The sequence below is a fragment of the Nicotiana tabacum genome, chromosome 16 (assembly GCF_000715075.1).
Source record: "Nicotiana tabacum cultivar K326 chromosome 16, ASM71507v2, whole genome shotgun sequence".
NCBI lineage: Eukaryota > Viridiplantae > Streptophyta > Magnoliopsida > Solanales > Solanaceae > Nicotiana > Nicotiana tabacum.
Window position 1 is genome coordinate 141,436,799 of NC_134095.1, and position 16,792 is coordinate 141,453,590.

Genomic DNA, 16,792 nt, shown 5'->3' on the forward strand with positions numbered 1-16,792 from the left:
GAAGGTCCTTAGCGAAATATCGTTCGCTTTTTTTACCCTTTAAAAATAAACTTTACATTAGACAAAATTATAATTTGGTTATTATCCTAATATATAGGACTTTAAAATTAATTTATTTTTTATTATTAAATATTTCCTTATTTGAATTATGTAAGAAGTTCTAATATTATGGACTCTAAGGTAGGTATTATTTGGGGAAGCACAAGTAATATTATGTTTCTTTTCCAGTTTTCCTTGTGTATCCGACGACAAATTTCAACAAAAATACGTTTCACATTCATTCTTCTTATATTGGGGAACTTATAATTCTAATAAGATATACTACTAAAAGTAAGAGATTTGGTACCTAATTAATTATATATTTTAATTATTAATATAGTTTTTAATTATAACACAAATTTGATAAAGAAAATAATATGTTGTTCGAATAGGAAAAAAGTTCAAAAATAATTTATATCTTCTATTATTTGCACGTGTACCTATATCAATAAATATATAATTTTTAATAAATATGTAAATATTATTAAATAATATAGTTGAGTTATTGAAAAAATATTTAAAAAAATATAAATTCCTAAAAATAATGAATATTAATCTCACTTAGCTAGCTCAGTAAAATTATTGATAGAGCTAGCTTAGTGAGATTAACATTCGATATTTTCAAAAACTTATAATTTTTAATATTTATTCAATAAGTCAAACACAATATTTAATAATATTTATGTAATTTTTAAAAATTAAATATTTACTGGTATAGGTACAAACACAACAACTAGTCTTATATAAAAATGCATTGACAGTTCTATTATCAAAAGGCAAAGTGGACTTTAATGTCACTCTATAGTCTATATCAAGGATATTAGTAGGTTAATAAGACCATATAAGTCCATTCTGTAGTTTTACTGTTTTACCATTAAAATAAAGGTCACATGCTGCTTTGGACTTTTAAGAAATAACTCTGCTAAAGCAGAAAACAAAACAAGACAAACCCAGAAATTCAGAATTTCTATTCCCACTGAACCCTTTTTGTCTGCCATATTCACATGAGAAGATTAAATATGAACTTGACATTTTTGCATAGCACATGGGTAGTATGGAGGCTTAATTAATTTACACTAGCGCACAGAAAATTAAAAAAGGAAATTATATTCTTTGTAAGAGTTATACCAAACATTTTGATTTTCAAAGTGTTGAACAAGATGCGTAAGCAAAAGACATAATAAAATAAAGCATTGATAGAGGAAAATATGGCAAGAATGATTATTTAACCATGAAAGTAGAAAATTTCTAGGAAAAAGATCACTTTCATCTTGCGGCCCAATCTATTTATATTCCGTAGTTGGTAAAGTGTATAAAATTTGTATATTTTTTTGCATATCACATACAAAAATGTGTGTGTATATACAAATATATATAATATTTTTTTTAGCTATTATTTTAAGAACAACTATAAAATGTTATTTTACCAAATTTCTAACTAAAATATTGATTATATAAAAATTTTAACATATACAAAGAATATTATCAATATATCTGTCAACACCGACCATCTTTAAGCTGTACAACCACTAGAATTTGCTACTCCATTAGTCAGACAAGGTGGGGATCACACCATCAACAAATCCAACTAAAGCCCAAAATTGTGGCCTATTTCAGTATGAACATATAATGTTTTCCCATAATTTAACATTTTTTGTATAAAAGATTGACATTATTCTTATTATATGTTCATGTACATCCCTTCTTGAATAGCAAAACCAGTACTAAAAAATGTAAAAGAAAATTTGAAAGATCTTCAAAATCAACAGCGATTATATTTATGGTGCATATTTTGTTCTCTCGCCTTAGAAGGGTAATCAAAGAAAGGTAGCTTACTTGTCTTGTGCATCGATGATCACTTATATAGTGGTCGGCCTTTTTATCAGAATATTTCTTGGTCGAAGAGCCTTTTTTACCAGCAATTTTGACTTTTGTTTTGATAATTAACATAAAGGAGCTCTCCAAGGAATGCCTTTCCTTTTGTGCAAATTCTTCTTTGGCTTCAAAGCTGAACTGCACCATGTTTGAATTACCTCTGAGGATTCAGTCAAAGAGATGCAAGATTCATTCTCATTTGTGTAACAACTTTCCTTGGTTGACAAATGATCAAATTTCGTAATTTGAGTGGAGATGACATTCTTCCGTTGTTTGTATATATCGGCATCTATTGATACCTAAAATAGATTTTCACAAAATTCTATCATTTACAAGCAAATAAAGTTGACGATTAGGCAAATCTTGGAGGTGCCGGAGCCTTGGAGCAACAGTTAATGTAGTGAATTAGTAAAGTTTTCGTTATACAAAATTTAGTGAACATATATAGTGCAATAATGTAGAAGGGGAGCCTTGGAGCAACGGTTAAATTGTCTTCATGTGGACACGGGTTCGAGCCATGTTATCGGACACTGATGATTGTCAGGACATCACAACTTTGTTTTAGTGCAATAGCGTAAAAGGTGTGTGATCATCCATAATAAATTAAACATTAAAATATGGTAAGTTAAAAGAAAATTACTTTGCAAGCAATGGAGCAAAATCGATTAGGCAAATCTTGGAGGTGCCTCCCACAAGCTTCACAGGCTACGACACTGCCTCTTAGCTTTGAAGTTTTGCTATCCTTAGATTGAGGCCGTGGATTTAGATGTATAGCTTTTTCACCATTAATTTTGTAAGTCTGCAAATCAATAATTTTAACATATAAGTTAGGTAATAATATACACCACTGTAGTTATTGGAGTTCCACCAAACAATGTATTTGAGTATCATGTTTCATTAGGACTATATAACCGTTTGGTAGGTTAATGGGCGTATATGATCACCGTATAAATATTCCGTACTAGTTAATACTACATTACATTGTTTGGTTTTTATTTATTTATCAGTAATATCTACCTAACTTATGAGAAAATATATACAGTGTTTATGTGGAAATAAGAATACAAATATTATTTTTATCAAGTTACCAATTTATGTTATATTTGTTTTATGCACCTACAATGTAAAAGATATTTAAACATCAAATTTATAAGGTAATTAACAAGTTAAAATTTACTGATATGGTCTTTACTATATATAAATTAGATCCATTACCTTATAAGACATTATTCAATTAGAGATGAGTTACGTTGTTCATGAGTATCACATTGGTAAAAGAAACGATATATATACATCAACTGACTAATTGATTCAACAAAATTACAAATAAATTTAACAACCATATAAATAAGATGAAGCAAATAAAAATTAACTGACCTGAATTGCAGAACAATTAAGATGTTTCTGAATTTCTTGTAGTCTGATAACATCATGATATACATATTTGCAGATTTGAAGCCATTCATGAAAGCAATGAACTGAAGAATTCACGCAGTGTTTGCAAAAGCATAGATTACAATCAATACAAAACATGTTCTTCTCATTTCTTCTAACTTCTCTGTGATTATCACAAGACTCAAAGAATTTGCTATTAAGTAAATTCTTGATCCACTCTGGTGTCCTCTCCTTCACTTGAATTTTACACCCCACCTTCACCAAAATTTAAACAAATTCAACTGAATCCATCATTTTTTATGCGGAATATAAGTGTATATTAAAAATATCACCAAAATTTCAAATATATTAAACTTTGAACCCATATGTACTAAGATGAATGATAAGACATTAAATATTGAACACGTTAAATTTAACTCGTGAACATGAAAGAATGGTTTAGAATCTAAAATTATCAATAATAATATCAAATTCAAGCACATAAGAATATGAAATTAATTTGATATACTAACCATTGTTGTGATGTAAAAATGGATGAGCAATTGAATCAAACAAGAGAAGAAGGAGATTAGAGTAGTGAGAAAGAGAGAATAAAAGAGAAATGGAAAAATAGAGGTTTCTTTATACTATAAAAAGCTATATTACTTATTGATAATTATGGGAAGGTGACCTAAGACGAGCGGGAAGGTGAAGCATTATGGGCCGTCAGATCTTTTAAGTGGGGCCCATGTGAGTCGAGGCCTTCACTGTTGGATTTTCCCGCCAATTTCGGCCGCTTTGCTTTCGGTTGATATGGATGCGGCGGCGTTGTCTTTTTTTTTTTTTTTTTTTTTTTTTTCTTTTTTGGTTTGGTAATTATATGGAACTTTTATATTCAACACAGTTCAAAGAAAATTAAATTTTAGGGATACAAATATTTAGTAGATTTTAATAAATGTATAAGTTGGTCAAACTAATTTATTATTTCTTCTGATTGATGAAATATTTTTTCTTTTTTAGTCTATCACAATAGAATGAAATATTTATATATTTAAAAATAATTTAAGTTTCAACAACAATTATTCTCGCAAGTGTGGTTTGGTGATGGTAAGATGTAAGCAGCCTTACTCCTACTCTGGGAGGGAAGAAAATTATTTTCGATAGACTCTCGGCTAAAGAAAATATGAAAAGAATTAAAACTAATTTAACTTTAAATTTCACATTTTAGCCTCGGCAAAGGGAGTAATATTTTATCCTTACACGTTTCAGTTTTTATTTTTTTTTATTTTTTCAAATACCATCACATTGAAATGAAGAGAGTAATATTTTATCAAGAGGTTCGGTTCGTACAAAACACATTTATAAATCAAAATCAATCAAAAGTAATAAAGACATGGCCTCTAGTTTTGTAAACAACTTTTAGGCATAAAAGCCATTTAAGCCAAAAAATGTTTATCACTATTTTTTGTCAAACATATTCACTGTTTATTATCAGCTTAATTGCTTTCATTCAAATACATTATGTATTTGTAAAATTAATTTTATGCTTTCAATATTCAAAAGCATTTTCAACATTTAATACTTATCAGTTTAATCTATTAAACCAAACAATTTTGTTGTTTAAGAAGCTAAAGCATAAGAAACTTTATGACAAAGGACAAGTTTTGATTAAAAAAAACAACTTTTTTAAGATTTTAATATCGATCTTTTCATTATTTGACTTTAATTTGTATGCAGTTAACAACTTGTGTTATACGACTTTACTGCTTTTTGTTGATAAACAGAAAAGAAAATTGCACTTGTAAACTTAATTGTAGTTATCTTAGTAATTAGCTGGTGAGTTTTAGATTCTCCTATTGCCCATGAGATGAAGTGACACTTAACTATTAACCAGATTTAATAATAATTATTAGTCAAACTGATTAGCATTTCAATTCAACTAATTACTGTTACGTTTGAATAGAAATTACATGCGTCAAATGGAGAGGGGACCCAAGGTTTGAAAGCGGTAAGTGCACAATTATCCAATAAAAATTTGAGCAAATGCTAGAATCAAAATCAAATTAGACAGTGCACTATAACTGTCTAAAATTTGAATATCAATCAATATATGTATGTTATTTAGAATATATACACATATTACACATATTTTTGTCCCCCTACCGAAAGGATTGGTCCCCCTCCGTTCAAATGTATTGATCGTCTTTTACTCAACTTACATTAATAGATTTGGAAAAGAAAATATTTAAAAAATAATGGCGGATATTAGGGTAATAATATGATCAGAATAAATTTATGATTTTTTTTTTTCTTTGCCAAATCCAAATGAGAATGTTTGTAGCATGCTCAATTCTCGCCATGCAAATAGCAAAATTCATTTTGGTAGTGAATTTGAAAAAGAAATTAGAAATCCAGCGAAGCAAATCTTGGTAAGTGGTGATTTTTACCCAAGTAAAAGGAAAATGATCCTTGGCAATTTCCATGATTAGCATTTGGCATGATTTTCTTGATTGATTTTGATGGGAAGTTGGCCCATTTATCTTTCTATATATGTTTCTTTTTTCTTTTTGCTTTTTCTTGTTAATTAATTTAAGGACTAAGGTGGGGAATCTTGGTTACAGAAAGGGCCAAAATTTTCATCAATTGTTTTTTCGAGTAATTATCGTTTTATGCCTTTAATGATTTCAAAAAAATCGTTCATATGACACAAACTTATCTACTATGCTAAATTAAAACATACTATTGTTTTTGTCTATAATTTTACTCTGATTTTTATTAAAATTAAAGAGGTTTGAATGAGCGGTTGGATATCGATTCATGACTTCTATAGATATATTTTCGGTCATAGTAGGGCGAGGTTTAATCAAGAAAATACATGTGACAGATACTTACGTACTTAAGGAGGAAGAATGGTATAGTGATCAATGAAAATGCTTTGGCGAATTGAAAATAAGCTTAGATTCATAGATTTCCGATTAGGACACAATTTCAAATTGTTGTTGTATCCATGAATAGCAATATAAGCAAGTACTTTAGTGGAGCAGGCAATTATTAGCAAATATATAATTATATTATTGAAGAATTCTAAATAGACGTTAAATCGGTTAAACTAAAAATAACAGGTATATTAATAATATATGTATAATATGTTTATAGTTGATAAATAGTCAAAATTGCAAGATTTTGAGTATACTTTCATCTCATTTGTCGTGTGAGTTGCGGGAAATTACATGATTTTTGAAGTAAATTATACTTATTACGTATTTCTTATGTGTAGGAGTGAGCTTGGATGATAATGGATCAAAAGATATCAAATTATTGCAAAAAGGAGAAAAATGAAAGGAATGAGAGCTCGTCTATTCTCGTACATGGAATAAAAACGGATGCACAAAAGGAGAAAAGTGAAGGCACAAAGCAACTAAGTAAAGCAAAGGCACATATTGCTTTGCAAAATGGAAGAATTTCAAAAACTGAATCTGCGTCCATGGGCGCGCGACGCGCGGAGGCAGACACGGATTCCAGCTTCTCCCATCTGAAGTTGGATTGAAAAGTTCCGCCCCTCATCAACCCTAAGTGATATAAATACATCAAAGAACGACTTTTTAAGGGTTAGACAACATCTTCGAAGACAAGAACAAGCAAGGAGCAAGGCGGAAGATTCGAAAATAAGTTTTTATCTTTCTTCTTCCTTTTTCTATTACTAGTGATGAATTCTTATATTGTAGTTGTGCAAACAATTATGAGTAGCTAAACTCTTTATTTTAAGGTTTGATGGAACCTCTTGGAGAATGAATTTTTGTTGCGTTTAATATAAGTTTACCGTTGAATTTTCTCTATTTGTTCAACTACGTGATTATTGTGGTTGATTGAAGGGCATTCAATTGACAATGCATATTTAGTGTACTTGGAAAAAGGTACATATTTAGGTTATTGTTGAACAACTTCACTCCTAAGATATATGAGGGATCAATACGGAGGGTTTAAAAGTAGGATTACGACTAACGAAACATTGGTGTGAACTTAGTGAGCGGTGAACTAATGCCAGATAGCGTAGTTCGAAAGAATACGTCTAGTAAATTATTGTAGTTGCTCGGAAGAGAATTATGACACTTAAAGTGCTCACGATCGGTACAGAATTTCTAGGCGAATTTATAGGAGACGTCGCGAAGAGGATTCCGATAAGAGGGGAAATCATAGCCCTATACCTTTCCAATCTTGTATACAACATTTGCTTTGTTAGTAATAAAATTACAACTTTTTAATTACCTTGCTTTTAGTTAGTAAACACTCAACTCATTATTCAATATTTCTGGAAGTTGATTACTTAAATTCTTACGGAACTAGCAGTTGTGATTAGTAGGTTAATTCCTGGTGGGATTCGACTTCGGACTTGTAAATCGGATTATATTTGCAGCGATCGCTTGACCTTTTTTATAAGGAATAGTTGGGCGTGATCAAATTTTGGCGCCGCTGCTGAAGAATTAACGGTATTATTAATTACATCTAGAAGAATTTTTAGGATTCTAAATTTAGTCAAATTTCTTCATTTTAAGTTCATTATATTGAAAGTCTAACGTTTGTAGTCATGCGTGTTATGGGTGCATGCCTAGGAACTCTTCAAGAACTGGTAAATTGTTTGAAGCATTACCGGATTCTAAAAAATATTTGAAGGAATTAAATCATGCAAACAAGAAGGATAAACGACAACAAAACCTAACAGAACAGATCGAGCTAGACATGAGGGACATCATAGACGACCAAAACAACCGAAACAGTGTGAATGACCCGAACAATCAGGGTGTGACACCTCTTGTGCCAGAAACGGCCTTGTATGAGTGGACACAACCCACCGCTAAAAATCTGGCAACCACAATTGCAATCCCTCAAATAAAAGCAGAGTCATTTCAAATCACAAACAATATGTTGCATTTGCTGCAGAATAAGGGACTGTTTTTCGGATCTTACATTGAAGATCCGCAGCAGCATCTGATAAACTTTTTGCCAATTTGTGTCACTCAAAGGCAACCAAATGTGACACTGGAAGCAATCAAATTGTTATTGTTTCCATTCTTAATGATTGGAGAAGCTCAAACTTGGCTTAATTCGCTCTCCATAAGCTCCATCACCACTTGGGAGGAATTAGTCAAGCAATTTTTGAATAAGTTCTACCCATCCAATAACATTTCCAAGCAAGTTGATGAGATATTGAGCTTTAGGCAGAAACCAACTGAAACACTACAAGAAACATGGGAGAGGTTCAAAGGAATGCTAGTTAAGTTTCCACATTATGGCATTCCAGATCAAATGTTAGGATTTTTTTATATGAGATTGGCAGATAGCTTGAAGGCCAACGTTGATGTTTCAGCAGGTGGAGCATTTTTGAGCAAATCATTTAGAGAGTATGAGGTCCTGCTAGATAAAATGGCTTAAACTTAGGATGGATGACAAGAGGCACTATAGTCACCCCTATAGTTCACTGAGTAGCTTTAGACCCAACTAACTCCATAGCCGAGAATATGGCCACTCTAATGACACAAATGAGTATCCTCACTGTGAGCACGTGATTTTTGCTTCACGAAAAAAAACTACTCCAAAAGAAATCAAAAATTAAAACAAATTTTCTTGGTGTACAATTTTTAGAATTTGCGTGACATTTTTGGATAATTATTTATGTCTTTATCTGTGAATGTTTATCATGTTTTAATTAATTAAAATACAAAAAAAACAAATATGTTGCATGCATATTTAGGATTTTGATTGTGCATTTAGGAACTAATCGAACTATGATTTGGTTTTAAAAGAAGAAAATCACAAAAATATGCATTTAAAGTGTGCCATCGTGTGATTTTATTTTAATTAAATATTTTAACTTGTGTGCTAATTGTTGATAAGAGTTAAGTTAATATTTTGTAGTTTAATTTTGGTTTTACATTTTATTTTTAGAATTTGTTAATTGTTAATTAAAAGAAGAAAATGAAAAGAGTTGAAAATATAAGACAAATCGGATTTGGGCCAAAATTTTAGACCAAAATCAGGCCCAAACATTCAAAAGACCCGGTCCATTTCAGCCAGTCCCTCAGAAGACTCGAACGACGTTGTTTCTGAGTCTCAAATCTGGGCCGTTGATTTGTTTCAATCAAACGGTCCAGTTCATCCTCTGCATAATTGAAACGACGCCGTTTTAGGTGATCAGATCTGAGTCGTTCATCTATCTTGATCCAATGGCCTCAAGGCCTCCTCTATACCCGACCCATTTTCACCCAAGGTCGGCCCAATTTCGTATAGAGACCAAACAGCGTTGTGCCAATAAATGAAACAATCCAGGCCGTCGATCGTGCTTGATCGAACGGCCAGAATCAAACAAACCCCGCCCCTATATAAACTCAACCTCCTACCCCAGCCCCCCTAACCAAACACCCCCCTCGTCTTCCTGTTCATCGTCTCAACTCAGAGACTGAACCAAACACCCCTCACCAAAACCCTAGCCGCCATGACACCCCACCGCCTAAAACCCGGCGGCAACAACGCCACCGGCCACCACCTTAACACCATAAGACTATCTGACCACCCCCGTTCCAAATATGTTACTTGTTTGGTTCGAATCTTCCCCCATCTTCTCGAATCTTCATTTGAAGATTCGAGCTAAATGGAAACCTACACCAACCAACCCCAAATTCATACCAGGCAACCCCCAGACCTCCCTCATGCCATAAATGATTTTGGTTCCATTCAAATCTGCCTAGAAACGTTCGAGCCTTAAATCGAAAACCAGGAACCCTAGAAATTCCAAATCATGGAATCCATCCAAATTAAGTGAGGATTTGGGGTCTAATCGACCTTAATCGAAGTGTTCTCAATTGAGAACACTTCGACTAAGGTCTGTTCGACCTCAAAGTGTCCAAGTCCGAGTTCGAGCTTGGGTCCATATAGTTCTGATGTTCTGAGGTATTTTTCTTTTTCCCTTGTTCTGTGTTTATTTTTTTATCTGTATATCTGTTTAGTTTAGTTTTGTTAATTTTCCATTCTTTATCAATTCATCTTCTCATTCCTAGTGACCTTTTTTTTATTTGGTCGATGTTTTTGTTTGTTGATTAATTGTACCTGTTATAAGCTACACATTCGATTTGATTAATATCGTCGAATAATTAGTTTCATAAGTCCCCTATTTTGTCCAAAGTCACGAATCACCCTGTTTGTATGTTGATTCTGTTTGTTGTTACCAATTGTGTATGTATAATCGATTAATAAGTTGCATCGATTAATTAGTTTCCTGTTAGTCCCTGTTTCTGTCAATACCACTGAAATTACCCGAATTGCCTGATTCTCTGTTTCTGATTGTTTAGTGTCAATTGTAATATGTAATCGATTAATTAAGTTTCGTTGATTAGGTCGTTCGTATAGTTTGAATCATTTGGCGTTTTGTTGTTTATAGTTTTTCAATTGTTAGTTGTCTGATTAATTAAGATTCTGTTTAATTATAAGCATTGTTCTGAATCACTGAAACTCTTGTATTTGATGTATTTTTCTGTCTTAAAGTACTAGCTGGAATTGGTTATAACTGTTAATCAAATTAGTTTAGTTAATTGATAGTTGAGCAGATTTTAGAATCAAAAGTTTTAATATATTTGAATAGTTGTATTAGGGGGGCCAGTAATATTAAGAGGTTTCAGGGGTAATTTGGGAATGAAACAGTTAGAATAATATGTTAATGTTAGTGTTTTATTAGTGGAGGGCTGAAAATAAGGAAAAGTTTTCCTTAGTGGATTTTAAGTGGAAAATTTCAGATTTAGCGGGAGAAAGGGGGTCGGGCAATAGGTTTGAAAGGAAGGCAGACTTGTATAAGAGGGGGATGAGGTCTGTATAGAGGGGGAGGACAGAGAGAGGACTGAAAAATATCTTCTGAAAAATACTAAAAAGGAAAAAAGTTGGGAGAGTTGGTTTTTTCTTTCACTTCTGAAAATCAGAATCAGTTATGTTAGTGTTTAATAAAAAGTTCAAAGTGTTTCTTTCTTGGAGAGTTTAAAAAAAAATAGAAATCGAAGTTTGTTGTTCTATTGCACTTCTGGTTCTACTGCTCTGTTTGTGATTGCCGGTTTGTTTCTGGGATTTCATTGAGGTTTCAAGTGGTTTTCTGAGTTTGTTATTTCTGGTCTACACTGGTAATTTGTTGTTGTTTCTGGTATATCTGTGTTGCTGCCTTGTATTTCTGAGTTTATTGCTGGGTTTTAAATCTCCTAGTTACTGGTTGTTGTTGTTGTTGTTGCTGCACTGTTACTGCCCTGCTGATTTCTCATCTTCCTCTTCTTTTATTTCAATACCAGGTACACTTTCGAATCAATACTGATGTGGCTGTGAGATGTGAAAGTAAAATGAAATGCTAGGGTGTTTGATGAATTAGTGTTGTATCTATAGTTTAATAAGATATGTGTATTTATATAGTTTAGTTTTATAGCTCAACTGGAATGCATGACATAGTCTTGTATTTAACTGGAACTGTTTGGTTTTCAAACTATAGTTTGTAATTATCAATTACAGATTCTATGTAGTTAAATATGTAATTTGTAGAATGAACAAATAAGTTAAGGGATTAGTTGTCATATTTCATCTCTAACTTTCTTTTGTATTTGAGGCAGATTTAAAATAGGCAGTGTTTGATTCCGTTAGGCAGCATATAGGCCAATATTCAAATCCGTATTGATAACATTTCCTAGCCGTTAATTCCAATAGTTTAAATCAATTTTAGGAATGTTAGTTTAAATCAAGTTGGAGAATGGTTAGTTTGTTTTGAATATCTTGACAATTTTGTATGCATTTTGTAATTTCAGCTTTAGTAATTCACTTATAAAATAAAGGCACGAAACATTTCTCCATTTTTACGAGTTCGAGTGTAAATTACCGTTATCATCTACTGTAATCCAATAACTACTTGTCAAGCATGTAATTAATTAAGACTTTTCTCGTTTTCTTTTAGAGACAAACCTAATAGAAATGTAGTCACTTTAGGATTGCTCTTTAAAAATAAATGGGACGAGCCTCTCCAAATAAAACGCAAGGTGCGGGGCCCTCAATAAATGGTTAATAATTAATTATATTTTGGATGGGCCATTTTAGCAAGATGTCACGGTCTTTTCAAAAATAATAATGCTCTAGTCGCTTTAGGCGCGCCTTTAATAATTTACTTTCTTAAACGCGGGTGCACATTGATGTGACCCAAATCCAAATCTCAACGGAGTCGAAGTGTGTCGACGACTACGGGTACATTGATTGTGACGTGGTTCGAGATACATTTTCACAACGTTGCAATTCTCTGTAAAATAATAATAATAATAATAATAATAAAAGCGGTAAAGAGTTAAAATTTGCACATAAGTTCGTATTTGTATAAAATCAGATAATTAAGCCAAATATAATAGTGGAGCGACTGTGCTAGAACCACAGAACTTGGGAATGCCTAACACCTTCTCCCGAGTTAACAGAATTCCTTATCCGGATTTCTGGTTCGCAGACTATTAAACAGAGTCATTCTTTTCCTCGATTCGGGATTAAACCGGTGACTTGGGACACCATAAATCTCCCAAGTGGCGACTCTGAATTAAATAACAAATTCCGTTTCGGTTGTCCTTTAATTGGAAAAAACTCCCTTTTACGCCCCTTTGAGGAGGCGCGGGCGAAAAAGGAGGTGTGACACTCACCAAGAAGATTGATGAATCAAGCCAGAAGCAGGTACACGTAGTTGACACGACTAATGGGGTCTTATGTACACTATGCATTAACCAACCATATGTGTGCTCGTGGAGTGGTGAAAGTGACAACCAGAACTATCAGGAGAATATAAACTATGTGGGCAACTATGGAGGCTAGAATTGGGGGCAGCAAAATCAACAGTATAGACCGCCACAACATCAGTACAAGTAGCAACAACAATTTTGGAGTTATGCGACCACAGGGTCAAGTCGTGCCTTACCAAAGGCAATAGGGATACAATCAGCAAAATAAGCAACTAGCTTATCAACAGCCTCAACAACAACAGATAGTGAAATAAGATGATGGGTTATCTAAAATTAAAGAAATGTTGCAACAACTGATTGGGTCCAATGGAAAAATGCAAAAGAAGGTTGAAGCATATGACACATCGAAAAAAAGGCATTGAGATTTGATGTGCAACAGAATTTTAGCATAATTGATACCAATTACTTAGATTTTAACTTGTCTTTTAATGCATTTTTAGTTAATTCTGATCAAGTTTGGTTGTTTTGTAGTGCATGAGCTTGAAGATCCGAAAACATGAAATAGAAGTCAAAAAATCACAAAAAGACGGATATGCTGCAAGTATGCGGTCACATAATTCATATGCGAACCGCATAAGTGACATGGTGATCACAAACAGAGACAGTCTTTTGGGCCAAATGAAGAAGAAAATATGCGATCCATTATGCGGCCGCATAACACCTATGCGAGCCGCATAATGGTCACATAACTCCGATAGAAGACAACCCTCAACATGATATGCGATGGGATATGTGATTGCATAACACATATGCGGACCGCATAATTGTTATGCAACTGAAGCAAGATCTAGAACTCAGCAAGTCTGCGATAGAATGCTTAATATGCGGTCCGCATAACTAATCTGCGACCATTATGTGATTGCATAAGCTATCTGAAGGGTCATTTTTGTCCGATTTTTACTACGACTTTTGATCCACTATAAAGAGAATAACTAGGGTTTTGTAGGTCATTCAAGTCTGAAACAAAGTCCTACTTAGAGAGCATTGAATACTTCATTTATTTGGAGGGTTGTGAAGAAGGAATCTTGCACTTTTGTAAGCTTTATGGCTTTATTAAATACTTTGTTCTTGTATTTTAGTATGAGTAGCTAGTTTTAAATTCTAAGGTTGTGGACCCTAGATAGGTGTAATGTTAATGGGTGTTTAACATTTAATATATATATATATATATATATATATATATATATATATATATATAGCGCCCATACTGAGGATGACGACATAAGTGTTTGATCATCTACATCTGTAATAACAAATTGCACCCTTCGAAGAAATCTGCTCCGGCCTTACAAGCCGTGAGGGCTCGGTATATATCCGACACTACCATAGGAGCAAGGATGTTTTTGTCGTTGGTAATCAGGACCTTGACGATTCCAGCCACCTTCAGATCGATATTTCTATCTTTTCGGGGAAACACCACAATGCCCAAGAATGCCACCATGAAGGCGAACCGCCTATGCTCATTCCACTTTGCTAGATTCCCTCTGCTGCAGACACCACTTTCTGGATCATTGAATCCTCCTATGTGCCCGTACCTCTGGTATGTGAATTGCAAGGTAGAAAAACCTCTATCCAATTCAGCGTACGGGACTCCCTTGCTTATTTTCAACAGATCCATGAATTTGTATGAATTCACAGCTCTTGGAGTGCTCAGATATTTGTGCCTTAAACCTTCAGTGATGTCCATGTAACCTGCTATTTCTTCTAAAGTTGGGGTGAGCTCAAAATCTGAGAAGCGGAATACGTTGTGGGCCGGGTCCCAAAATGTAACCAAAGCCTTTATGATGTCGCATCTAATCCTGACATTCAATAAACTAGTCAGGCCTCCCAGATGCAGTTTGATCTTGTCTTGCTCTGACTTTTCCAAATCCTCCCACCACAATCGCAACTCGAGAGGGATTTTGCTCCTAACGGTTAACGGCAAATTTGGGCTTATGCTCATTTTGCATGTTTATTGGAATGATTAAGCAAAGACCCAGACTCAAATACCAAATTGACACACCTTTCTTTCCTAAAAAAATGAAATTCGGTTGTTTCTGAAAAGCATGATGTCACCTTGACTATTTCAAAACTTTTGTTCTTTTGGACTGTACCTATATTTTTTGAAAAAGTAAGTTAGGCCCGATGGGGGTTGCCTACGTATCTCACACCCTGCGAGAATTAAACTGACGTAGTTCGGGCAACCCAATTTTGGAAACAATATTTCTCATGACACACTATTTGGAGACATAAACCTTTCTATTTTCTTTTGCTTTTAATAAAACAAATTAATAAGACACACACATTTTTTTTATTTCCTCAAAATTCCGGCAGAGTTTTAACCGTTTTTTTTGGGTATTGGTTTTTCCAAAAATAAATAATTAATTCTCTAACCGTTATTTCTTTTTTCACAACATTCCCAATATTCCAAAGCCGGTCAGCATGCAAGTCTGAAACAAGTAAATGCATAAAGCAAACAGGATGTAGCAGGATGGTCTTTCATTTTAGGTTGCTAGTCCTAGACGGACCCAACCCCTGTGTTGAGTCCCCTAAGTCAGATGCATATGATGCAAATAAGCGTTTCTACTAGTGATCCGGCATGAGGCTTTGTTATGCTGAGTTTAAAACCTAGGTGTTTGTTCTAGACCTGGCTTACCCGAGCAGACAACTCGAGCCGAGGATGGGAGCTGTGTACCGGTAACCAAAAGGCCATCCGGTTTTGCAACTCCTCCGAATCCTCGTTCTATTTTGGTATATGACACTAACAGAAAGAAGTCACGACCAGCGTGCACTCCTCAAGAGAGAGAAGAGAGGGGTTTCGACACAGTTTATATATACAGTCCAAGTAATATCAAAGCGGTAAAAGCACCATTCAGCACATTAGGCATGTATCATGTAACAAAATCAGGTAAAACCAAATATAACAATTTATCTAAGCTCGAATTTCTAACCCTGAACCAGAGATTCTGGGTTTGATCCCCAGCAGAGTCGCCAGAGCTGTCACACCTCCTTTTTCCATACCCGAGAGGGGCGTAGGGAGTTTTTTCCAATTAAAGGACAATCGAAATGGGATTTATTTATTTCAGAGTCGCCACTTGGGAGATTTAGGGTGTCCCAAGTCACCAATTTTATTCCCGAATCGAGGAAAAGAATGACTCCATATTACAGTCTGCGTACCAGAAATCCGGATAAGGAATTCTATTAACCCGGGAGAAGGTGTTAGGCATTCCCGAGTTCCGTGGTTCTAGCACGGTCGCTCAACTGTTATATTCGGCTTGATTATCTGATTTTATACAAATATGAACTTATGTGCAAATTTTAGCTTTTTACCGCTTTCATAATTATTATTATTATTTTTTACAAGGAATTGCAACGTTGTGAAAATATATCTCGAACCGCGTTACAATCAATGTACCCGTGATCGTCAACACACTTTGACTCCGTTGAGATTTGGATTTGGGTCACATCAATGTGCACCCGAGTTTAAGGAGATAACGTTACTAAATACGCGCCTAAAATGACTAGCGTATCATTATTTTGGGAAGGCCGTGGAATTTTGCTAGACGGTCCATCCCGAAGTCTAAGCAATTTTAAAACAAATATTTACTGAGGGCCCCGCGATTTTGTATTTTTCGGCGAGGCTCATCTCATTTTTATTTTTAAAGATAAACCTACAGCAATTACATTTTTCTATTAAGTTCGTCTCTAAAATAAAAGAAAAACTCTTAATTAATTAC

At 33.9% G+C, this 16,792-nt stretch overlaps 1 protein-coding gene and 1 non-coding gene across 2 annotated transcripts; both read right to left on the reverse strand.

The window, feature by feature from the left end:
• Positions 1-1,525: 1,525 nt before the first annotated feature.
• LOC107809160 (protein RGF1 INDUCIBLE TRANSCRIPTION FACTOR 1-like) lies at positions 1,526-3,930 on the reverse strand. The gene is made up of 4 exons (XM_016633753.2): positions 3,822-3,930; positions 3,292-3,564; positions 2,555-2,713; positions 1,526-2,213 (listed from the first exon to the last, which is right to left on the reverse strand). The coding sequence occupies exons 1-4, from the start codon at positions 3,822-3,824 to the stop codon at positions 1,983-1,985; spliced, it is 666 nt and encodes a 221-aa protein (XP_016489239.1). The 5' UTR covers positions 3,825-3,930; the 3' UTR covers positions 1,526-1,982.
• Positions 3,931-8,475: 4,545 nt separating this feature from the next.
• Positions 8,476-8,582, reverse strand: LOC142170817 (small nucleolar RNA R71). The gene has a single exon (XR_012700430.1). It is a non-coding gene; the product is annotated as a small nucleolar RNA R71 (small nucleolar RNA).
• Between the last annotated feature and the right edge of the window lie 8,210 nt (positions 8,583-16,792).

Bases quoted from the DNA above. Each gene is read 5' to 3' on its own strand.
- LOC107809160 (XM_016633753.2), bottom strand. The intron at 2,714-3,291 runs GTCAGTTAATTT...ATTGATTTGCAG, and splicing joins TTAATTGTTCTGCAATTCAG to ACTTACAAAATTAATGGTGA. The intron at 2,214-2,554 runs GTAATTTTCTTT...AATCTATTTTAG, and splicing joins TTTGCTCCATTGCTTGCAAA to GTATCAATAGATGCCGATAT.